At 36.5% G+C, this 26,514-nt stretch overlaps 1 protein-coding gene across 2 annotated transcripts in view; it reads right to left on the bottom strand.

Annotated features, from left to right (window-relative positions):
• Positions 1-4,647: 4,647 nt before the first annotated feature.
• Positions 4,648-26,514, bottom strand: part of LOC131048311 (ceramide synthase LOH2) — an 81,023-nt gene continuing 59,156 nt past the window's right edge. For both annotated transcript variants that reach the window (XM_057982216.2, XM_057982217.1), the window contains exons 3-6: positions 11,865-12,020; positions 5,715-5,900; positions 5,414-5,592; positions 4,648-5,189 (exon numbers count right to left, since the gene is read on the bottom strand). In XM_057982216.2, coding sequence (XP_057838199.1) covers positions 5,170-5,189; positions 5,414-5,592; positions 5,715-5,900; positions 11,865-12,020 — 541 coding nt within the window. In that variant the 3' untranslated portion in view covers positions 4,648-5,169. The remainder of the gene's footprint in view (positions 5,190-5,413; positions 5,593-5,714; positions 5,901-11,864; positions 12,021-26,514) is intronic.

Here is a 26,514-nt window from a genome sequence, read left to right as displayed (position 1 = left end):
CAAGTTTGACCTATATCGACAAGTTTGCCCCATACCGAATCAGTTTGACCCATATCGAATCAATTTGACCCATGTCGACAATTAGTTTGACTCATACCGACTGTTGAACCATATCAACACTTGACTCATATCGACAATCACGATCCATACCAACGTGACCCATATCAAATTTGAACCATATCAACCCAACTCATATCGAATCAAGACCCATATCAACTCTAGACCAACATTCAACAATATCGCATCTCAACAGACGCAGACGACCAATTTCAACACATCAACAAGGTGCAAAACATCATAACGCATCTAAAAACAAATTTTGCATGCATTAAAAAAATTCAAAAAAATTCAAAAATTAAGCATCGTAACAAATGCACTAGAACAGTTAACAAATGTACTAATAGAAATGCATTGTATGACTTTGCAAATGTGCTACGAAATCAAACAAATGAGCTAATTAAATAAACATATGCGCTACAATAAAATTCAAATACGCTATCGTACGGCAAATGCGCTTTGCAACCTAACATATCTGCTAAAACATTCAAAAAAGTAAAAAAACGAAAAGAAAAAAACTCTCGTACAAGCAAAAAAACTTGAAAAAATCTAACCTAAAAACATGAAAATCTAGCTAAAAATTCACAAAAGAGGGTTTGAAGATTGAACTCACCAGTGGGTCGTACTCCACTAGTAGCTGGTAGCGTCGAGCTCGCTCAAATTGATACTTGTGATAGGGTGGGTCCATTTTTTCTCTCCTCTCCAAGCTCCACTTTCTAAATGCCAAGTGCACAAATGAGGTGGAAATGGGCCCTTGAGGGTTTATATAGCCCATGTTGACGCAAGCGACTATAGTGCCTCAATGGACGTGTGGGGCATGTATGCGCTATGCCCACCTAGTCACTTCATCATTTTAATATATTCTTTTTAATAACATTTGTCGACAGACAAATATTGAAAAAAAATTTAAAAATTCAAAAATTCAAAAAAAATTACAATTGTCCAAAATTTTCAAAAATTGTCGTGCATCGCAACACTGCACAGAAAATTGTATTTGTTTTCAATTTATCTCCCGAGGGGGCATATTGACATCAATTCCATATCAACGTCAATTCTATCATCAAATCTCATATCGAATCAATTCTTCATATCCAAGGCTTCATATCGACAATTTTGACAGCATCATATCAAAAAATTTGACAACATATCAAGCGTTTTTCTTTGAATCAACATGTGGTCACGCATCGCTTCAAAGAAGGGCAAAATGTAGACACCTAAAACTTGCACGAATTTTATTCATTTAATCATCATTTAATCGCCTATTAATTAGACTAAGGTTTAATTAATATCCATATTCTTCCAATCAGACTACTAATCAAATTAAAGATTTGATTAAAATCATTTTCTTCTAGCCTAACCTATTAATTAAACTAAGGTTTGATTAAGTGCCCTTTAGCCATTTAATTGAATAAATCTTATTTATTTAATTAAAAACCCCTTTTTCTCTTTTAATTGAATTTACATTTGATTAAAATCTCTTTGCATTTAAATAAATCATTATTTATTTGTGTATGGTCCCCCACTTGCAAAATCCTACAATGAAAGTTGCACCCCTTTTGGCTAAAATAAATCTTTTATTTTATCTTAAAATGCCTATTTCCCTCTATTTGCATTCTCCTACATTTTCCATTAACATGCTAATATTCTTCTAGAACCCCTCTAATCCCTCATTAACTAACCTAATTCCTCTAATCATGTCACATCCCTAAATTTGGGGGGGTCACTTCTCCAAATTTAGGGAAAGTCTTCAAAATGTGTTGAAGACTTTACCTTCTTCAACAAGTTAACTTGTTGAGTCTTCCAAACTTGTAAGGCTCTTACAAAAGCCTTGAAAGTTATCTACCTTCCAACAAGTTAACCTCCAAAGTCTTCAAAGGCATTTAATGCCTCTTACAAGACCCTAGCCCATGATGGTTGTCCCTTTGGCGATCTTTCAACTTTGCACAAGAGTTTACCTCTTGAACAATAGCATGCTCCCTTGGATAATAGCATTATCCAATTATGTCATCCCTTGAGGTTATCCCTAACACTTGCTTAGCATCCTCTCAAGCCATCTCAAAGTGACATTTGTCAACTTGGGATTGGATTGAATCCCCCTCATGGATTGATAACTTTCAATCCTAGCCGTTGTTAAGATTGCTCAATCTTGGCCATCCATTTCTCTATTCTCTATAAATAGAACCCATTTTTTCAATCTTAGGATCCATCATCTTGTGCATCAAACTTAAAGTCAATTTGCAGGTTATCAAGGAGCTCAATTTGTCATCTTCAAGCACTTAGATCATCTTAGTTGCATGCTAGTTTAGTTGTCATCATGTTGATAGTATCATGCTAGCTTAATTCATAGCCATTGCATATCAATTTCATAGCAATCTCCATGTTAGTTTAATTAGCACACCTAAGCTTTCAATTTGGAAATAATCTTAGTCTCATATCTTGCATTCCATCTTTTCATATCATTTGATCATCTAGCTAGGATCTTAATTGCAATCATTTTGATCTTGGCATATCCTTCAATCTCCTTCTTTAGGTTGACATCTAAAAGATCGAGTGTTCTTCCAAGTGAAAGCCACCTTGAATCTTGAAGATCCTTGGAGATAGAGGAACGTGAGATGTACTTGGGGTTTTTTATTTTGAAGTTAACTTAGTTTAGTTTCTATTTTGATTTCTAACTCTAACATAATGTTTCATGTGTGTTTGATGTTGTTTGATTCTCTTTTGCATATTCCACACTTTTCAGCACACCTAGTATCAAAAATATTGCATGGAACCAAAATTACATCTGTTTAGTATTTTCCTCATATTGTTCCCTGAAATTTGAATTAAAAACCAAGAATGATTAATTGGGGCTAGAAACAAAAAAGATTAAAAAAAAGGTTTGAGGGGTTGAGCTTAATTGGTTAAAAACATTGAATTCTCACTATGGAGATCCAAGTACAAATCTCAAAGGGATATTTAAAATGGATTTTTTAGTTGCGACTCTTGGTCTTCCATAGTTGGCTTCTAACGTGGAAATGATTTCTAAACAAGTGGATTTCTAAGTTGTGACTCATGATCTTCCACAAGTGGTTTCTAGTGTGGTTGCTTGAAAGAAGTTGATATTAGTCTCATGGTTGTGTTTGCATGAGCTTGTATTTGTCTCATGTTGATGCTCATATGCACAAAATATAATATTTGTAAACGGTTAGCAATATTAAAATAAGGTTAAAGAAATAGCATAGAAAAAAGTGGCCGTCACAAGAAATAGCATAGAAAAAAGTGGCCGTCACAAGCAATATTTGAACATCATAAGTAGAAACACAGCTCATAGAATGTGCTGGAGAATCTTTGATAAACTAATCTTAAGATCTAAAGCCGGACCATGCATTTCAAAAAAATTCTGAGATGGCTTGTAATGTAAGGAAGAAACTGATTAAAATTGTTTGGGTGTCTTACACGTGGCAACACAAGTCGAGACAAGTATCCATGCAAATAAAAAGAATGCCTCTAAAGCATGTTACACATTTTCTCTGAGAAAACGGCACTTCCAAAACCCTGTAAAAATGTATTGCTCTCAAATGTTAAGAGAGAACAACAATACTGAAATAAATATTCAAGGTTCATTACAGAAAAGACAAAATCCCAATTTGACAGGTTTAACGGATGTTGAAGTGGCAACATAAACTGAACGTAGAAACTCTAACATCTCACAAACAAGGCTGCATCTTTCTTGGGACAAGGCCTGAGAACGACCAAGGGCAACACATATCTGATTAAAAAATGTGAATGGGTTGAAACAGAGGAGCTTAAAACCTGACGCAATTTTTCATCAGGCACCTGCATGAGATTCCATCATATTGGCTCTGACCTTGCATGTGCAACGCGGATTATATCCCAGAAATTTCAACGCCACTTTAAGAGTTAACGCAGACAAACGTAATACTGAAAACTATCATAGAATACATGAAAATGGTTGTAATGAAGCCAAGTTCTAATGATGAGATAATTTTGGAGAGTCCAAAAGATTGACAAATTTGCTCTATCCATGTACCCTCTACCTGTTTCACTTGGAAATTGGATGAAGAAGACAGAAATACTAAGTCCTAACATAGCTAAACTGAAAACGAGAATTAAAACCATTTTATAAACAAGTTGAATACTAATTAAGCACCACACGATTGGACAGAGAACTACACCACTTGTGCAATGGTTTGTAACTTTTGTGCACCAAAAGTCGGCTTTTGATATTCAGTAACTTAAACCGTGTACGCAATATATTCATGCAGTTGATTATATTTTAATTTATTGTATTGCAAATTCAAATGTTTGCTTTGTGCTTTTACTTCCAAAGGAAGCATTCTTGATGTATAGGTACCTATAGAGTACCTTCTACCCCATCAGTAAGATAAAGAAGGAAGCAATTGACCATTTAAAGTATTGTTGCTTCTATTGTTGAAAAATAGCAAACATGGCCTTCAAGAATGAGATATCACTCCAAGGTTTTCTGCTATGTTCCCACTCTAAACTTTAAGGATAAGAAATTTCAAACGGTCTTAAAAATTGTAGAACAAAAATGTTTTCATTTGTAAAACCAAATAAAACAATTGAAACTAAAGATTGAATTGTTCATGACCTTATATTTAACACTTAATATGAGCCTCAAAACTTGGAAGAGCTCCGTTGGCACAAACAAGCAATACGAATAATACAGATGCAATTATTTTTTGTAACATTTTCTATTTTTCCTTCGAATGGCTGAAATATGTTGTGGACTGCACATATATAACACCCTAATGGCCACAAGAATGGTCAAGATCGTGAACCTGGAAAATGGGCCATCGACGTACATTCTCGAATATTGTAACTGAGTAGGAAAGGAAAAAGGGAGGAAATATTAAGCCAAATAACAAAACCAAACCTATTCAGAGGGGACACTGATATGCGGATGAAAGTAATCTAATAATGCGATAGAAGAAAGACACTACAAAATCTATCCATCCATAGTATACAACTGATTTGGCAGGAAATCAAGACGAAATGAATCCCTGAACCAAGCAGTCCAAGGTCTTCAAGATCTCACACATTAACAAAAGTATTGACTCTGTTGTCATGTTCAGACATATCCTTCATCCACTACTCTCCATCTTCAGAATCTGGAACCAAGGCCAAAAATAATTATATTTTCTTGTTAGAAAAGAGAAAAATAATATGATGTTTTCTTACAGTGAGTAGACATGCCATTTATTTTTAATTACCAGTAGAATCCTTTACAACATATTCCTTGGGACATAGATTTGTAGGAAACAAAAGTACAAGTCTACCAAACAGAGAGTATTTGCTGACTTGATATTCAATGACAGGGTATTTGCACACTTACCAGATCTAATATCCTCACCAACTTGCCCTTTATTTTTCAGCTGCCTCAGAACCATTAAACTTATGAGAATCCACCAATATATATGGAACATAAGGAGTGTTAGAAGCATTGTATTAAAAACATAATACATCCATATATGATAGGGGTCCGGAAGAGCAAGGTACTGGATGAGATCATAACTGCACAAACAAAACAAAAAAGTTTATAAAATTACTCGATACATCAAAGAAGCATGTGATGTTTAATAAGTTATTATAGCATTACAGTTTGTCAAATTTGAGACAAGAAAAAAAGATCAAACCTTGAGCTCCGGATTATCCAGAAAGGGAAGTATATGAGACGGAGTAAAAGCCAGGAAATCGCAAAAAGTCCAAAACACATGCTAGCTGCCATCTCCTTGCCACAATACTTAAAGAGCTTTGCTGTTTCCATGAACACGTCACTTGTATCATGCAAGGCCAAAACTATAGACCCGCAACGAAAAAACCTGTATGAAACGTTAAGCAGAATGTCTCAAGTTTCTAGCAAACAAATAATTCAAGACTATCTACAATAAGAAAACCATTAATTATTTTGGAGCTGAATTCAGTATTTTATTGGACTGCGTTAGCATTTTTTAAGTTCATCCTGTTATACCCCTGCAAAATTTCGAAGGACAAACATATTTTTTTTCTGATTAGAGCCCACCTAGCCGTACAAGGGAAGAATTATGGCCGACTGTATTCGATTTGGAGCAAATAAAGCTGTAACATAAGGGTCAATCTTGTAATTATTCCACTCATTGCATTCGCCGCCGAATATATTAACAGAAAACGACAGCAACAGCAGCAGTCTTCGCACAGCAATATAAGGTGCCTGGGTCAGGGCTTGGGGGCTGTTTGGTGGCCGTTGGAGCAGGTGAAATGAGCAATGAGGAGGCTCATTAGTGGCAACTGAATATTATCCGCACCACTGAAGCGGTAATGCTGGCAGAATAACATGAAAATAGAGATCAACAGGCTGGCAAAAATAACTTAAAATCAGCGACATAAGTACAATAGGCAGAGGCAATAATAATGAGCGATCAGGAGCTGGCATTAACGGTAAAACCTTTGGAAAGTTGTGAGGTCCCAGCCAGGCAAATGTACCCAGATCGCGCAAGTTAAGCTAGACAACCCCGTAATCAAGTGTAAAAACGCGATTAGACGCCAATGAAAGAAGTTTAAATGGTAATGCCATTAAAATCGTGCGGTTAGAACATTTTGCCGGAAGAGAGATTTTTAATATTGCGGAAGATTCAACGTGGCTAATAGTTTAAATGAGTAGTAAAGGAAGATTTGCTGGGGTAGAGAGGTGATAAAATGCAACTAGAATCTCAAAGTCTGCCTGTACAGAGATTTAGTGACCAGCGATTTGAAGTCAGCCAGCTTTAAAGCATTAAGCACAAAGCACTAAAAAATCAGGTTAAAATGCGAATTTTGGCGCTGATGCAGGTCACGTTGGAGTCCAATCAATGTTGAAGTTAGCCTTTGTTTAGTTTCCGCTGCAGCGAGGTTTTTCATAGAAGAATAAGAAGAAATTTTAACATCTCAGAGGCAAAAAAATAATATATGGGACCTGGTGCTTGATCAAACTGACTTTTGCAATTCCATCCTCTTCCTATGGTAGGTTCTCAGCAAACCCTTAAAAACAATATATGGGACCAGCTGCTTGATCAAACTGACTTTTGCAATTCCATCCTCTTCTTATGGAAGGTGATTGAGCGCCCTCAACTTCTCAACAAAGGAGCCAGCTGTCAAGATATGCACATAACTGTCCTTGCTGTCCTTGAAGGCAACACACTCTAAAATGAAATGCTTTCCTGTTTTCACATGTCCAGAAGCACAAAAAATACACTCTATCTTCCAAAACTTCTTTTGGTCTTTTCCAACGTTCGGTTTCACAACGGAGTTGATGAGAGTTAGTTCTTAACTGAGCAATGAGAATTTTGGCTCTCCACAGTCCCTATGTAAGATTTTTATGATGGTCAAAAGTGAGATTGAACTCATTGATATAATAGATATAATAAGTCTTCTTTCTCCCTAGCCCTTTACCCCAAACATGCTTGTGGAACTTTTCCATCACAAAATCCTTTATCTCCTTACTAGTTGTGGGGCACATATTATAAAATATATTTCATTTACTCATCCATATTTTGTTTTGCTGTATCCAAGTCTTCTTTCTTTTGCACAATGTCTCTGAAAATAACATTAGGCCATCTACCTTCTTTCATTTGCTCAATTCTTTCTAGATAGAATAAGAGATGCACCATAACAATAACTTCAATACGAACAGCCCCAGTTTCAGCTAACATGATATCATAAGGAACCGTGCTTTTAATTTTGAACTTGCTTGTGATCAAACGTTTCTGAATTTGTTCAATTTTCTTCCATTGTGAATTTGAAGTGCTGCTGGCCTGCAATTAATATCCATAAAGTACAACTAGGAGCACTAAAAGCCCAAAAAGCGTTTGGATAGTTTTGCAATCCCACAACTCTGCCTCTCTACATCTATTTTGAAAGCATATAACGCTTTCCACCCTCCCAAAGTTCTCTTTCTTCTACAACATTCCCAACTCAAATTTTTGCTAAAGTCAATCCCAAGATATTTGTAATTTGTTTTTTCTTCAAAGATATTACCTTCAATGTAGAACTTATCCTGGTTTTGTTTTCTTCTATTATATGAAAACCATAACTTTCATCTTGCTGATATTGACTTGCATCCCCACCACTTTGCAAAATTGCACGTATAAGTGCTCTCTCAGACCAAGAGCCAATTTAGCAATTAGAATGAGGTCATCAACATAAAGAAGCAGCTTAATCAAAAACTCACCCAAGCGGATACTATCGCCATCTTGAAAATTTAACCACTCTTCTAGCTTGTCAATATATAGGCCAAAGAGGGTAGGGGATAATGGACAGCCTTGCTTGACCCCAATATCACTCCGAAAACTCTTTGAAATTCCATCTGAGGTTCTGATTTTGACTTTAATCTCCACATAATGCCTATGGACAGTCGCTCTAAGGTGCAAAGGAACCCCATGTTCTTCCATTCTGTGCCAAAGCTTACCCCTGGGGACCATGTCAAAAGCCTTTTTGAAATCAACAAAGCAACAAAAGGCTTCTTCCATTTTCTCCCAAACCTTCTCAACGATGTGCCTCAAAGTAGTGCCAGTATCATCATTAGTGGCTAAAGTTGGAACAAAACTAAAATAAAAATACCAAACATTTAATAGAGGTAGGTCTTTCTATCTTCAAATTTTGCCTTTCCTTTCAAGCCAGAAATATGTAATCTCACATCTAAATAACACTCGCTAAATATTAAAGATTTAAAATATCAATTTGTTGCCAAAGATTGAAAGGTAGGTGAAGAAGATAAGATATAATATTATAATTACTGATATGACTCTTGATTTTGAAACATTTAGTCAAACATCCGAAGATGCTAATATAATATTTGATAAACTGTGTAGTAAGCTGCCTTTTCTGATAAGGTCAAAGGGAAATAGAAGCAGACAAAAGCTGCAAAAGGACAATGACATATAAGGTATTTAGCACAAGTAAATCTACCCATAAACATACTAGGTGTCAAATCAGTGATAAGATGGGTCACGTTAAGAAAGAATATTGAAAAAGAATTTGAGTGGAGATTATTTTTAAAAACCAAATAATAATCACAGACAGTATTGTTAAGAAGATCAGGATATATATACAATTGTGGTGTTATGGGATGACTTCTTAAAAAAATCAAAAGAGAACCACATCCATGTGAAAGACCCTTTTGGTTAAAAGGGGGAATTACATTTCAAAAATATTTTGTAAAGAGTGAAATATTATGGTAAAATCTATTTCTAAAGGAAATGAAAATGAAAAAAAAAAAAAAAACTTTTCTTAAGAAGCGATCATAAATTATAAATTTATGAAAAGAGGCTTAAAAGAAAAACAATTAATGAATAGACCCTTTTATTAATGGAGTTTATGTGAAAAAGTTTTATTTGACATAGAAATTAATGTAATTAATAAATAGTTGTCTACTACAACTATTGTGAACAGATATGTTGGTTATAACCACTCCTGAGAAGATTGTTTAAATTCTGTGAAGAGCTTGGAAATGGAGACAGAACTCTAAGAAGAAAGTGGAAAGGCAAACAGTGGGCATTAGATTAGGAGCACAGAGAGTGTGGCAACCTAGGGACAAATTAAGACAAGTACAGAGAAAACGGACCTTTCAAGCACAAAGAAAAGTTGGTGGAATGGGGATTTCCCAAACAAGAAGCATAGACTGTGAGGAGTCCTTTTCTCTAACAACAAAGATGATCACAATCTGTTGTTTCTAGCAATCTATCAAAGCATTAATTGAAGCTTTCTCAAATGGTGATTAAGAGCATATTTCTCAAGGGAAAAGTAGAGAAAGAGATGTATGTACTACTTAGATCAGTTCAAAGTTCCAAGGAAAGAACACCCTGTATGTACCATGATAAAGGCCCTTTATGAGTTCAAGTAGGCTCCACGACATCTTGCTCGATCTTTTAGTAGGCTTTCTAGTCCAAATCTATGTCAACATTATCAGTGCTAATATTGTTTTTGATCAAAGCAGTCGCTCCAAGTAGAGCACCATTGACACAGCAATGCCGAACCATTTTCTATGATCTGTGATATCACACAACCATCCGATGTGGTTCACATATAAATATTCTTCCTTCACCATGTACTGCACTAACAATTCCAGTGATGCATTGCAATCTGAGAAGCCTGCATGTGGTGTTCCATCTCTAGAGTTCACCATACATAATGAGCTATATATTGTAGGATATATCAGAGTCCACATGTGGTAACACCAAGTGCCATTGTGTTACTGCTCTTGTTGACTGATATATTTCGATGCATCTCAATGATGAACAATTAAGGTGAAGAGTAACCCACGGAAAAGTACACATTGCATCTTCAACATTGGCCCTTTTGCAGAATGCCTAACATGTAAGTAGCTTGATGTCTAGAGATCGACTAAGCAAGACAAAGTAAGAGAGAGATAGACCACCATTCATCTCCTAATTAATAAATGTTTCAGTTACAGTTCTAGTATGTTTCCTTTGTCATTCTACCAACGTTTATTCTTAGTTATGTTTCTTGTTGAATATTACTTTTGCATGTAACACACATTGTCCCTCAGATATCTCTTGGAATATGGATCAGTTGATGTATATACAGATAATCTAATCATCCCAGGTAATGGTACTGGCACAATAAAATCAGATTGCTGTTCCTATAGAGACCGACCTGAAGTAATCAGCCATTAGTGACTCTGAACAGGTCAACAACTCAATCTTTAATAAGTTGGTGGGCAGCTTGATATCTTGCAGCCACAAAGCCTGATTTGAGCTTTATTATGAGCTGCAGCTTCAAGCCTCCATCAATAGTCCTAAGATTAATCACTGAAAGATCTCAAAAACAAAAGTGAGATGTCCAGGCTTCCGTAGATTATGGAATTTGTTATGGCAGATGTGATGACTTTCAATTGGTTCTGTTGAATGCTGTTGATTTATCAGGTTCTACGGATGATAGACAGTCATGACTGGATATTTGTTTGTCCTACAAAGCTGGATTCATGGGATGGCATGTAACATCCCTAATCCTATGTATGAGGGTGTGATTACAGCCTTGGATGAGATTTTAGACTTTCTCATACTCTCATGCCTGCCTTTCTTTCCCTGTGCCCCCACAACCCTGCTCCCCCCAACATCAAGTATCCCTGAAGCTTGATCCCTACTCCCTCTAGCATCAGGTATCTTTGAAGTCCAATCCCCGCTACTGTGACACTCCACCTATCTGAGCCCATTGACCTTTGCATTCTCATGCATCCTTGCACCCCATTCCCCAAACCCCCAACTTTGGACCTTCAGAGAACTTCATATAGCTTAGCACAAACATCTAGCCTTAACCACTACAGTTAACTTAGAGGAATAAAATGTCTCTTCTAGAATTGTTGTCTATGCATTTTTTAGGAGAATAGATGCTCCAATCATTATTCTAAGACCCTGTTTAAAAATCAATCCCAATTAAAGCCAAGAGTCACTTTAAGTAATTTGGGAATGTAAGTGCCAAGGAAATATTATTATTGCATTATGCATTAAATATCCACAAGTATTATTTCAAATTATTTTGCTGCTAATCTTAAATGTTTTCCAGAATATTTTCAATACAACAAATAGAGATGCAGCACTTAATTCACGTGCACATGAATCTTACAACAGCTAAATACTGAATATAGACCTGTAGATGCTTTGAGTATGAGCACTTGAATTTACCAAGATTAAAAAGGATTCCGAATAAAACATAATTAAACATGCAAAAGTTACGAACTCGTGTCAATTTTAGAGAATTTAAACTTCACATCATTCTACAGGTATAGCACTATAAGGGAAATAAGAAGTTACCGTGTAAAGAAAGAATATGCAATCAAGAACACTGTAATAACATGGTGAGACATCATAATAGTGAAGTCTTTTCTTCGAGTTTCCCATATTAGAAGGGCACCAATACTGTACGTATAAAATCCACACTGGCACATGTAAAAGAGCTTCAACGGAAACCTGCAAAATACGAACCTGATGTAAGTATGATAAAGCACACATTAATTCATAATCCTCATTGGCAGTCCATAAAACTCTAAAACTGATATCTTCAAAAATTCCAATTCGTGAAGAGTTTTATGCTTCCAATACATACCTCTAAGAAGTACTTGATAAGCAACACCAATCCTATTCTAATAATGATTAAAGAATAAATTTGTGAAAACTTTGTGAACAGCAGCAAAAAACACAAGCTATCTCAGATAGTTAACTGTTTGCTAAAACGTAATAATTCTTGCATATGCTCACAAATGCAAGATATACATGCATGTCAAATTCATTGCAAAAGTATTTGAAATCTTGCTCCTTCCTGATAAGTAAACAGAATATTGTCTAACATTTTTATTATTCCAAGGGCAAACTGTTGCCATGAGAACTGTATACTTAAGTGCAAATCACAACTAACCCCATTTTATTCTCTAGAACCTTTGCCACCAAGTTAACCTAAAACCAGGAATATACACATACCAAGTCTTGGTCCCACCAGGGTTTGTGTATGGGTATGAGCCAAATATGACCAAAACTGTGAGTTCCTCTCATGTACGAACCAGGTTTGTCTGTGAAAAACACTCTGCATACCTTCGCAAGAAATCTTGGCTACCCATGACCCAAAAAAAGATTTAAAATAAGGAAAAAAATACCCTAGACCTCCAAAGAACAGTAGTAACAACATAAAAAGAAAACAACACTTCTTACCTTTAATTCCTCACTTAACCAAAAACTCCATTGCGACTCATTGCTCAAGGTTGAAACCTTGACTCATTGCTCAAGGTTGAAACTTTGATTAGTGTTCAACGATCATGTTATTGCTATTCCTACACCTCTACAAGTGTTAGATAGCTGTTAGGAATATCAAGAAAAATCTCCATTCAAAGTATATTTTTTTTCTTATTTTTTAATGTGTTTCTTGATAGAATTAAGGTGCCATCAACCTTGTAAATCATATGTATTTAATTAATCCTGATATTATTTGTAAATCATTTGCAAGAGATGAGGGATTTACCATCAGTAGTAATTATATTTTACCATCAGAGGTTTTACTAGTTTTTAATTTTTAACAGAGGTTGGAAACTAAATTTTTACCAACAGTGAGTTACTATTTAGAAAAAGAGAATCTTGGAGGTTATGATGCCCAACTTCCCATAAGGTTGTTTTGTCACCTTGTTTGGATATTATTAATTGTATGGTAATTAATTTTTAACAGAGGTTGGAAACTAAATTTTTACCAACAGTGAGTTACTATTTAGAAAAAGAGAATCTTGGAGGTTATGATGCCCAACTTCCCATAAGGTTATTTTGTCACCTTGTGTGGATATTATTAAAGCTAAAACATCTTATAGTTAAAAACAATAACCACCTATAAACTAACAACTAGGTCACAAATCAGGCAGGTTAGTAATCTGGTTGCAACCTACATTATCCTATGTCATTAACGCTTGGTTCATTATGATAACTAACTTGGATGCCCCATTTAGGGGTTAAAAATGCTATATAAGCAAGAATTAAGGTGGTAGTAAAGTAATGCAATTGAAAGTAAGAAATTTCTATTTATACAGTTGCTAAAGAATTGAAGACTGAAGAGGATAAAGGAAGGATTGCATGTAATCTATATTTTGAAGATAACATAGACTTGGGTTTCTCTTCTTGGTGGAGTTTTTATCAATTGGATTTCTCCACTTAAACACTGTTAATATTTTTCTACTATTCCATATTTTCTTGTGCTGCTAATTTAATTTCATGCAATCTTTATTTGGTTATATACTAGTTAAGATCATTTTTACAGTTGAACTCAAATTTCCCTATATAGTGTTCACTTTCATTTCTAACATTTCCAAGCTCCACTAGAGATTTTTTTGAATAGTTATCGCTTTTATATCTTGTTCATTTTTCCAAAAAGTAATGGTAACTAGGCAAGTCTTTTTTCCTCATATTGTGTTTATTTTAGAACTTATTTTTATCGGTACAAGTATTATTTTATATATTAAGGTTAAAGCAAAATTTACAATTGTGATAGCCAAGTTTGGTAAAAACACAACAGTGCCATCTAAACCCTAAAACAGCCCCACCATACTATAGCACCATCCAACACCTACCGTAAACCGCCCTCTGAACCAAACATTACAGTCAATATACAAAAAACAAACTATATGCTTGGCCTTTAGCCATTACTAATTGTATACCATATCCAATACAAAAAACCAAAAAACCTGCAACTTTAATCATTTTGTTTCTTCTTTCTTTCCTACCCATCCCAAAAATATTTTGCAAAGAACATAAGTTGCTTCCTTGCTGGTGCTTGTCCCGTCATGACTTGCTCCACATGCTTCCTCTCCCAAACCTTGATATAATGTTTCACAAATTGCCACCAAATTTTTGCCTCGGCTCACCTCTCTTCAATTGCACTCCCAACCTTCCATAGGATAAACATCCACATAGGGGGGTTATACTCTGCAAGATGCACCCATTCTCCTTTTGGTGCAACAAAAACCTTTCCAAGAACCGCAAGCTCAAGTAAATCCTCCATGCCTTGACACCATTCGCACTGGACTATCGCCAACATTATCCATTTGGTTTCATCCCTACTAAACTCCAGACACCAAGCCAAATACATTAATACTATATCCACATGTGTGCGATAACAAAATTCCGACTCCATGTAGTCATTGCCCAGCATCATTTTGACTAATTGAAAAAACATGGGGTCGTTGAAGGTGAATATCTTTCTCAGACGAACATCCTTTATTTTACCTAAGAATGTCAGTTGTTGTTTCTCTGTGCACAATGAGAAATTCGCCTCCATCAGAATCACCTTTCACCAGAGCACCTACACCATTCAATGAGTTTGTTTTACCATGGTTGAGTCTCATGCATTTAAAACCACTCACACACTTTGGACATCTCTAGATGCAAAGAGGCAATCAATAAACAATTAACCTGCATCACTTCCAACCTGCATTTCGTACTTCACCTCAAAATGCAGGCCTCAAAAATCATTCCACCAATTTTCATCATTATTGTCATTCAATGCACAACCCTAATTTGATAAAGTGTCTACCACCCTATTTTTGTCTCTCCCAATGTGAGATTTTAAAATCTTCAAATGAATTCAATTTATTCCTAATTAATTTGATGTATTTCGTTGATTTTCCAATTTTGGGCTTCTACTTTCGAGATGGTGTTGACAATAATCTGTGAATCACTTTCTAGGTGAATCTTGGATATTGATGATTTGATGGCCAAATTAATGGCAACAAGCGTTGCTTTAGCCTCAGCTTCATTGTTTGTCCCCTCTGAAAGTTTTTGAGCATTGATTGCCAAAATGTTTCCACTTTCATCCCTAGCAACACAACCCGCCCTTGAAGAGCCTGGATTGCCCTTCAATGCTCCATCGAAGTGGACTTTAACCCACCCAGAATCTCGTTTTGACTATTCTACAATTTCATTTGTCTCCAAAGATGGATCAGCCCATGAAGGCCCATTCACAGGCAAGTGTTTATTTTAGAACTTGTAACTAAAAGTATTTTCTAGAAAAGCAAACAATTCTAGCTCTATAGGCCACAATTCATCTAGGGTTTTCAAAATCAACCATTTTTTGTTGGAGAAATGGAAGAACACAGAATAGCAAGAATCTAAACAGCAAGAATTCCACACAAAAGATGCAATAGAAAGAACTACTCTATCACCAAAAAACAATAAGATGACCTTGCTATAAAGGAGAGAATGAAACACTATGACAAACTGTTGTAAGATATGAGACACAAAGTAAATGATCTAAGTAAGCTTAAGTAATTAGGTGCCAATAATTCCTAGAGTGAAACTAATTAGGTAATTTAACATGCTCACACCAACATATGGGTGTTAGTGAATATCTATGGCCAAGAATATCCTACTCTCATAATTTTAGTTGATGTTGTTTGGGCCTAGTTGCTAAAAAAGATCCCTTGAAAAAACTCATATGAGCAAGAATTTATAGCAAGAACAAACAACTTCCACAAGAGATGCAATAGAAAAGAATTGTTATATTGCCAAAAAAACACAATCAATATAGAATTTTAAAAAATGATAAAATGACTTTGCTATAAAGCCAAAGGCAAAACCCTAGATGAAACCCTCGCAAAAATTAAGATAATGACAATTGTCTTAACACTATGATATAAAACACAAAAAGTAAATGACCTAAGTAAGCTTAAGTGACTAGGTGTGAATTGTTTCTAAGGTGAAATTAGTTAGGTAATATATCTTGTTCATACCAACCCCCCTTAAGTGCTACTTAGGGAGAATAATAAAGCATACAAAGATGCGAGGATGGGTTTCAACTACAAGGCAATTAGGTATCCATGGACAAATAAATTTCTCACAAATGAAGAAAATAAGAAAAGTTTGTAGAAAATAAAAGTTTGTAGGAAGGAGAACTAAACATGACCCCCCAAGGATTACTGCTATCACAAGAAATAATAGATTTCTCCCCATAGAAGAGAAGATAGGTAAACAATTGAAAAGCCTCCAAAAGTTGTTCCAAAAACTGTAGGAACATGAGGAACATAGAAGAGGAAATTGCTGAAAAATAAATGCCATAGTGGTAAAACTAAAGAACCTCCTTTAAAATCAAGATCCAAGAGAGATAATTCTGTATGAGTGAACTCAACAACACTACTCGAACAATAAATAGATGGCTAACCATGGCAACAATTTGATTTTTGAAGACACAAAGGGCACATCAATCTACACAAATGACCACAACAACACTATTCAACCAATGTATAGATGATGAAATCATACTAATATACTATATGTCGAAAATATAAATCCCAATAGTCTCAAAAATATTGATAAACTTAAGATGGAATCACCAGAACGCATGGGTAACCAGTCACTGCAAACACCTAGTATATAAGAACCAAAACTAGATACATACTCCAAATCCAAACCAAGGAAGCATTAACAACAATAGAAAAATTAGATTTTCACTACCTAGGCCATGGATGCTTTTCTTTTCTTTTCTTTTAAATTACATTGTTTATGTTTTCCTATTTACCTAATCTTATCAAGCAGATCTATGTACATAATCCTAGCTTTGAATCAAAACTTCCTCCCCAAAACCTTTTTTTTTTGTTCTGCCCCATAGTTTGTTATCATTTTTGCTTCACCACCCAAGTTAGGAAAATATGTCCAAGTCTGAGCAAAGCCAAGGTAATCTTTTTAATAGGAGACCCCATATTCAATTTCATTGGTATTCACATTTTTATTTACATCAATTCCTTTTTCATAACCTTTCCCTTGCTTTCCCTAGGTTTGGATCACCAATAACCTCACAAACATGAGAAATCCTTTAACCAGGTTTAAAATCCTTTCATCTTGTATTTGTTTCCTACTTTTCCCAAATTTAGTCAATGATGGATTTGATGGAATGAGACAATGGATCCGAAGGTATTCCCACTTTATGTTGAGATAACCTTTTTTATTTTTAAGGTATTATGATTTCAAATCTCTCCAAGTTTCTATTCATTGCCTATTGCTTTGATTTCATTCTCCCACCAACTTTACCTCCTAATGTATCTTTTATTTTCGATAGGCACATAGACCTGATGAAAGTTGTTCAATCGTGTTTATTCTCCTCTTGGGTCTAAATTGAGTGGGGCCTTGTCCGATATAGAAAGACAATTTGGGGTTAGAAGAATTCCAGAGGGCTATAGTGAGGCAATGAGGGGCCAATAGAGTCCCCAGGTATCGAGGAGGAAGAAATGTGACAAATAGAGTCGAAGGTGCCCATGAATAGTGTTGAAATGTGGCGACTGATCAGCAAAGTACTATACACTCAGCACGTATCCGAGCCGGGCCCTGGGCAGGGGTTCGGGGGCGGCAGCCCCCGAGAAAAAAAAATTTTGCCGTTTTTCGTTGATGAAAACCGACATTGTAATAAAACCCTAAAAAGGCCGACTTTGTTTGTTGCCCTAAAAACGCATGTTATAAGCAACTGGGATGCTTAAGGCATTAAAAGGTTGATGTACTGTTTTTGTTGGATAATAAGAAAGATTGGACGGCTATGTATGGTGGACGTAACCCATTCTGGGTGAACCACATTAAATCTCTATGTTATCTGTGTCCTGTTTTATTTCTTTATCTTTTGTATTTAAATCTGCATATAATTGTTAGTTCATATTTCCTTTGGATCTGCTTAAAACCCTAACAATTGGTATCAGAGCGAGGTTTTCTGTAAATTTGCAGGACTTTCAGATTTGAGTGGGAGCAATGGAGGATTCCAAATTCAAGGTCGAAAAGTTTAACAGCCAGAATTATCAGTTATGGAAAATGCAGATGGAGGATTACCTGTATCAAAAAGATTTGTGGCGGCCATTGGAAGGAAAGGCAAAGAAACCAACCACAATGTCAGATGAAGAGTGGGACATTTTAGATAGAAAGGCACTGGGATCCATTCGATTATGCCTTGCGCCGTCTGTAGCATTCAATATAACAGAAGCAAAAACGGCTGTAGATTTGATGGCAACATTGGCTAAGTTGTATGAGAAACCCTCGGCTTCGAATAAAGTATTTCTTATGAAACGTTTGTTTAATTTGAAAATGAGTGAGGGAGGATCTGTAGCGGAGCACTTAAATGAATTTAATACAATTACCAGTCAATTGTCTTCGGTAAAAATTACCTTTGCAGAAGAGGTTAGGGCTCTCTTGATTTTATGTTCTTTGCCAGAAAGCTGGAATAGCTTGGTTATGGCTGTAAGTAACTCTGTCTCTGGTAAAAATACTTTGGTATTTGATGATATTGTTGGTGTTATCCTAAGCGAGGAAATGCGAAGGAAAAACACAGGTGAGACTTCAACATCATCGGGTAGTGTTTTGAATGTGGAGAACAGAGGAAGATCAAAGGAAAGAGGAAAAGGCCCTGGGAATGAGAAGTCACGAGGGAAGTCAAAGAAAGGACGCTCTCAATCTAGAGGAAAGAAAGATTGCTGGTACTGCGGAAAGCCTGGTCATCTAAAGAAAGACTGTTGGTCTCGGAAAAACAAAGAAGGAGACAAAAATGAAAATGACAGTAAGGAAGTTAATATTGCAAGTAATACTTTACAAGATGCTTTAATCTTATGTTTGGATAATGTCAATGATTCCTGGGTAATAGATTCTGGGGCTTCATTTCATGCTACACCCCATAGAAAATATTTTCTAGATTATATTCAAGGTGATTTTGGACAGGTATATTTGGGTGATGATGAGCCCTGTCAAATTGTTGGAAAAGGAAAGATAAAGATCAAGTTGCAGAATGGTAATGACTGGTTTCTGCAAGAGGTAAGACATGTCCCTAATTTAAGAAGAAATTTAATTTCTGCAGGGCAACTAGGTAGTGAAGGTTGCATAGTTACCTTCTCAGACAGTATGTGGAAGGTTACTAAAGGATCATTAGTAGTAGCTAGAGGTGCGAAGGTAGGCACATTATATTTATGTACTGGTAACACTTACTCTACCTTAGCTGCTACAGATAAAGTTACTGCAAGGACAACAACAATAAATGTTGCAAGAACAGATTCAATAATGTGGCAGCATAGGCTTGGGCACATGAGTGAGAAAGGGATGAAAATCCTTCACTCCAAAAATCTATTGCCAGGACTAAAGAAGATTGATTTAGAGTTCTGTGAAAACTGTGTTTATGGTAAACAGAAAAGAGTCAGATTTCTCAAAGTTGGGAAAGAGAAGAAGAGTGAGAAGTTAGAGCTTGTACATTCAGATGTATGGGGACCGGCTCAGGTATCATCTCTTGGTGGCTCTTGTTATTATGTTATTTTTATTGATGACTCAACTAGAAAAACATGGGTATATTTCCTAAAACAAAAATCAGATGTTTTTTAAACTTTTAAGAAATGGAAAGCTTTGGTTGAGAATGAGACAGGAAAAAAGTTGAAGTGTCTCAGATCGGATAATGGAGGTGAGTATTGCAGCAAAACATTTGAAGATTACTGTTCCTTAAATGGGATTCGAAAGCAGAAGACAGTTCCAGGAACTCCACAGGAAAATGGTGTGTCAGAGAGAATGAATAGGACTATTGTGGAATGTGCGAGGAGCATGAGATTGCATGCTGGATTGCCCTTACATTTTTGGGCAGATGCTGTACATACCGCTGTCTATTTGATAAATAGAGGACCTTCAACTCCTTTGGATGGTGGTATTCCAAAGGAGGCATGGACTGGTAAAAAGATAAATTATTCTTTTCTAAAAACTTTTGGTTGCGAAGCTTTTGTCCATGTTGATAAAGAAAACAGAACCAAGCTTGATGCTAAATCTCAGAAATGTACCTTCATTGGATATGGGATAGATGAATATGGCTATCAATTATGGGATTTTGAAAATAAGAAAATAATTAGAAGTAGAGATGTTATATTCAATGAGAAGGTTATGTATAAAGAACAGATGCAGGAAAAGAAGCATGAACAGGACAAACAAGAATATGTGGTGTTGGATGAGATTCCTGAAAATGAAATGCCACAGGTACCTGATGCTCACCAACAACAGATTGTCCCACAAACTCCTGCAAGTGTTAGACGTTATACGAGGACAAGTAGACCCCCTGAAAGATTTTCTCCTTCTTTGTATTCTATTTTATTAACGGATTCTGGTGAACCAGAAGAATATGAAGAAGCAATGCAGGTAGATGCCAAACAACAGCAGGAGCTAGGCATGAAAGAGGAGATGGACTCCTTGATGAAAAATAAGACTTGGGACTTAGTCCCTTTACCTGCAGAAAAAAGAACCTTGCCTAACAAATGGGTTTATCGGCTGAAGGAGGAGGAAGGAGGTCAGAAAAGATATAAGGCCAAACTTGTGGTAAAAGGTTTTGCACAGAAAAAGCGTATAGATTATGATGAAATATTTTCTCCAGTTGTAAAAATGACTTCAATTAGAACTGTACTTAGTCTTGTGGTTGTAGATGATTTACATCTTGAACAATTAGATGTCAAAACAGCTTTTCTCCATGGAGATTTGGAGGAGGAAATTTACATGTTGCAACCACAGGGATATGAGGTCAAAGGTAAGGAGAACTTGGTGTGCAGGTTGAAGAAAAGTCTGTATGGCCTAAAACAAGCACCCCGACAATGGTATTTAAAATTTGATAGTTTCATGGCTGAACACGGTTATCATAGATGTCATTCTGATCATTGTGTATATTTTAAGAGATTTGATAATGGCAGTTATATTATCCTATTGTTTTATGTTGATGACATGCTTGTTGCTGGGTCTAACATGCAACATATAAATGATCTTAAACAGAAATTAGCCAGGTCATTTGCTATGAAGGATTTGGGTGCAGCTAAGCAAATTCTCGGTATGAGGACTACATGGGACAGGAAATATAGAACCTTGAATTTGTCCCAAAGTGAGTATATAAAGAAGGTGTTGAAAAGATTTAACATGCAGGATGCAAAAGCAATTAGTACACCTTTGGCTAGTCATTTCAAATTGACTAAGGAGATGTGCCCAAAGGCACAGGAAGAGGTTAATAAAATGTCTAACATCCCATATTCATCAGCTATTGGCAGTCTGATGTATGCAATGGTATGCACAAGGCCAGATATTGCACATGCAGTGGGAGTTGTGAGCAGGTTTATGAGTAATCCGGGTATGGAACATTGGAATGTTGTGAAATGGATTCTTCGGTATTTGAAAGGAACTACTACGAAGGCATTATGTTTCAAAGGATCTAATGCTGCTCTGAGTGGATTTGTTGACTCTGATCTGGCGGGTGATATTGATTCACGGAGGAGTACTACAGGGTATGTTTTTACTATAGGGGGAACTGCAGTCAATTGGATTTCTAGGTTGCAAAAGGTTGTTGCAATTTCAACCACTGAAGCTGAGTATGTTGCTCCTACAGAAGCCAGCAAGGAGATGATTTGGTTGCAATGTTTTCTGAAGGAATTGGGTCAAACACAAGAGGATAGCCCATTGTATACTGATAGCCAGAGTGCTATTCATCTTGCAAAGAACTCTACTTTTCATTCAAGGACAAAGCACATTCAGCTCAGGTACCACTTCATCCGGACTGTTTTGGAGGAGGCTCAATTACGGCTTGAGAAGATTCACACAAGTGAGAATCCTGCCGATATGTTCACAAAGGCAGTTCCACAGGAGAAGCTGATTTCTTCATCAGTTTCTGTTGGTCTTCTTGATTGATAATTGTGGAATTTATACCAGTCAAGTCCTAGTGTTTTATCCAGCGGATGTTGCATGTACAGTGGTGTCGTGTAGTATTAGTCTCCAAGTGGGAGATTGTTGAAATGTGGCGACTGATCAGCAAAGTACTGTACACTCAGCACGTATCCTCGCCGGGGTTCGGGGCCGGGACAGGCCCCGAGCAGGGGTTCGGGGGCGGCAGCCCTCGAGAAAAAAAAATTTGCCATTTTTCGTTGATGAAAACCGACACTGTAATAAAACCCTAAAAAGGCCGACTTTGTTTGTTGCCCTAAAAACGCATGTTATAAGCGGCTGGGATGCTTAAGGCATTAAAAGGTTGATGTACTGTTTTTGCTAGATAATAAGAAAGATTGGACGGCTGTGTATGGTGGACGTAACCAATTCTGAGTGAACCACATTAAATCTCTATGTTATCTGTGTCCTGTTTTATTTCTTTATCTTTTGTATTTAAATCTGCATATAATTGTTAGTTCATATTTGCTTTGGATCTGCTTAAAACCCTAACAAATAGTTGGGCTTGGAGATGCTCTCTTAATACCTCTTTATAAAGCCCCTATTTCACATCGAGGGTTCATCTCTAGGGCACTTGGAGCTTCACTCTCAAGCCAACTCACCAACAATAATGCTATGCTCCAAAAGACCATACACCTAAAGAGCTAGCAAATGAGGTGCCATTGGTCAGAATGAATTTCTTATCCCTATCCACAAGTTGAGTGTGACCAATGCTCTCTCAAGTATGGAGCGACCAACCCAAGGGGATGCCCCACTAGCTAGATTCGATTCATCTTCAATCCAACAATAGCATGCATTCATTATTACTTACATAATATGAATGCTCACTTGAAGGGTGTTTAGCAAGAAAAGATCAATATTACAATAGTAATACAAAATTACAAATACTCGCTTGTATTATATATATATACATCAAGTGAGATAAGGTAGATAGGGTATATCCTATATATATATATATATATATATATATATATATATATATATATATATATATATATATACGCCAAGCTCACTAGTACCCTATACCTTAGCATAAATCCTCAAAAAATCCTTTTTTTTGCAATTTTTAAAAAATCTCCGATCAAAACAATTTTTTACCCAAAAAATCCCAATTTAATCAGGCGCAATTCTGATCAACGATTTTTAAAGGTTTAAATTGTGAAAAAAAGGTGAAAAAATCGCTCGAGAAACGCATTAACTATCCACAAACCTATCACGATACCCTACTTGTGCAAAATTGCAATATAATCAGGTTTTTTTGTTGATTTTTAGCACAAAACTGAGTACTAGCCACTAGAATGTGGTTCACCATCAAAAATTCTCCATATTTCATCAAGTTGTTGAGGCAAATCGCAGGTAGGTGACCTTGAATGGAGTATATTTCCAACAGATATTAAGGACATTAAAATAGAGACATGTTCTTTGGTATGCTTCTATGTCTGATGTCAAGGACATTGACATAGAATGATTAAGAGATGTGCTGTTTTTTTCTCGGTATTCCACATTAATGTCATTTACCTTAGGCTCGTAGTAATGTTTTCCATGTATATAAATTTGTTGATGTGTATTTTGTACACGACCAAACACAGAATAAAATACCTAGAGGTACCTTATCCTCTCTTGAACAAAGTTCCCGACTGCTGAAGATCTCGCCGAAGGATCAGTCAGAGTAACCCCAAGGTTCCGTTATGTAGGATCTCTACGTGTGGATAAGCTCTCTGTGGTATGATGTGATTTGCTGGAATCACAAGGGGACTTACAATTAATGACCTAAACGTCTGATTTGCTGGAATCACAAGTCCTATTAACTAACTGGAAGACAAACAAATGACAAAAGATGCAGGGTTCAGGAAGTCTACTCTACTACCTAGAACGCGAGAAGATGGATGAATGACAAGGTGGAGTCCTACTGGACTGGGTCTCACCATCAGGCTGAACAATTCAACACCAACTCAGTGCGATCTTCTAAGGGATGCTTCCAATATGTTCAAATCATACACCATCTGACAATGATCACCATTCAAGATAATGCATGAACAATGGACGTGTAACGACTTAAGTTTAAGCTCATTTTATGCCAGTTGACCACGCAGGGCGCACTTACCATCAGTAAGAGGCTAGTGGTATGGACTAGACAGATTCCACACAGGTGCATTCAACAATTTTCTTCACTCAATTCAATCATCTGTCATCAAAAATGAAGATTCAACAAGAGACCATGCACATTGCAAAGAAACAACATATTCCACCATATCTTCAATGGAAAGAAGTCTTTTACAATTAAGGCAACAATGTCTTGCCTTCTCTTCTTAATCTACTCTAATTGCTACTCTACTATTCTGGCCTCTATTACTAACTATTAACTATTAGCTATTATTGACTAACTATTCTCTGACTATTGACTAACTATTCTCTGACTATTGACTAACTATTAGCCTTTACAAATGAAGAGCCAGGGCTTATATAGTGCCCACAATACAATTCAATGGCTTAGATCAATTTGAGATCAATGGCCGAGATTTTACAATGAAAACCCTAATTAGGGTTTGTTACAACAAACTTAATTCTGACCAATGAAATAATTGCATTATTTGGACACATGTCTTCTCTGGAATATTCAACCAATGGATAGTCGGGGTAGGTACATCAAAGTTAGTGCCATCATTTGGACACATGTCTTCTCTGGAATATTCAACCAATGGATAGCCGGGGTAGGTACATCAAAGTTAGTGCCATCTTTGATGAGTCAAGTACATTGAATCTGGACATGCTGAAGTGGACCAACCCGAGTGGAGGAGTGATGACTAGGATACCACCTTGTCTTTCCTTCAAATGTTGGACTGGAAGAGGTCGTCCTTGATGAGGCTGGGCTGGAGAAGGTTGTCCTTGTTGATGCTGGGCTGGTCTTCTTTCATCTGTCAAAACAAACCAAAAGATGATTAAGGACACATGATAAATTCATTTCAACATAGTATTTTCAACTTAGATCATCAACAAAAAGATATTATCCAAATAGCTTTTCTCCACCAAGGCCTGGGAATCCATTTCTTGATCATCATTGTGAGCAATTTAGGTGATACTGGGAATTTCGCTCTGGACCCTTTGGAAGGGTCAGGAGCGATTTTCAAGTTTTGAGCATGTTCGTCCATCATTTCAAGTTGCATTCACCTCAAAAGGCTAGAAAACACTTCTCCTCTCACGTCCAACCCAAGTTTAACTTGATTTTGCAAGGCAAAATAGGTGATTGAAGGATTTTCGCCTTGGACCCTTTGGAAGGGTCAGGAGCGAATTTCCTCCTCTGGCCTAAAATCATCATTCCTGGAGACAACAATCAACTCAAGGGCAATCTTAAGGGCATCTTTCACCTTGGTCTAGGCATAGCTTAGCATAAATTTGAAAGGAATAGGTAGATTTTAGGATTTTCGCTCTGGACCCTTTGGAAGGGTCAAGAGCGAAAACCTCATTTGGCTTCAAAATTTGCATTCTTGGTGACCAAAATCCACTCCAAAGCAATCCAAATGACCTCTCTCATGCTTGTCCAAGCTTGGCTTTGTTCAAAATTTGGAAGAAAAGATGATTTTAAGGATTTTCGCTCTGGACCCTTTGGAAGGGTCGGGAGCGAAAATCACTTCTAGGCTCAATTCCTTCATCTTTCATGGTCTCTAGCAACTTAAAGTCACTCTTAGGGGTAACTTCCTCTTGATTTTACCTTATCCCACACTTGATCTAGCAAAACTTGATAGCAAAAAGAGGTTTTGAGAAAATTCGCTCTGGACCCTTTGGAAGGGTCAGGAGCGAAATTTTCATTCTTGACCAAAAATCATTATTTTTTCAACTTGAAACTTCTTTGCAAGGTAGGATTTCATCTTTCATTGCCCTAGGAACAAGGTTTCATGTCCAAGAAAGGTAAAAAAAGTAGGCTAATAAGGAATTTTGCTCTGGACCCTTTGGAAGGGTCAGGAGCGAAATTTCCTTTCCTGGCTAGAATCCTTCATTTTCTCAACTTCTAAACATCCCCAAAGGCTAGATCATGTTCATACTTCATCTCATCATGCCTTGGACATCAAGTTTTGGCCAAATAAGGCAAAAAATGTCTCTTATAGAGATTTTTGCTGTGGACCCTTTGGAAGGGTCAAGAGCGAAAATCCCTTCTTGGGCTAAATCCTTCATTTCTACTTTCCAAAACGACCTCAAGAGGCAAAAGCAAGTCATTTTCCTTCCATCCATGCCATAACAAATCAAAACT

This window comes from Cryptomeria japonica, chromosome 3 (assembly GCF_030272615.1).
Source record: "Cryptomeria japonica chromosome 3, Sugi_1.0, whole genome shotgun sequence".
Classification (NCBI taxonomy): Eukaryota; Viridiplantae; Streptophyta; class Pinopsida; order Cupressales; family Cupressaceae; genus Cryptomeria; species Cryptomeria japonica.
Note: the sequence above shows the minus strand (reverse complement) of the source record. Positions and strands in the feature narration are given on the sequence as shown.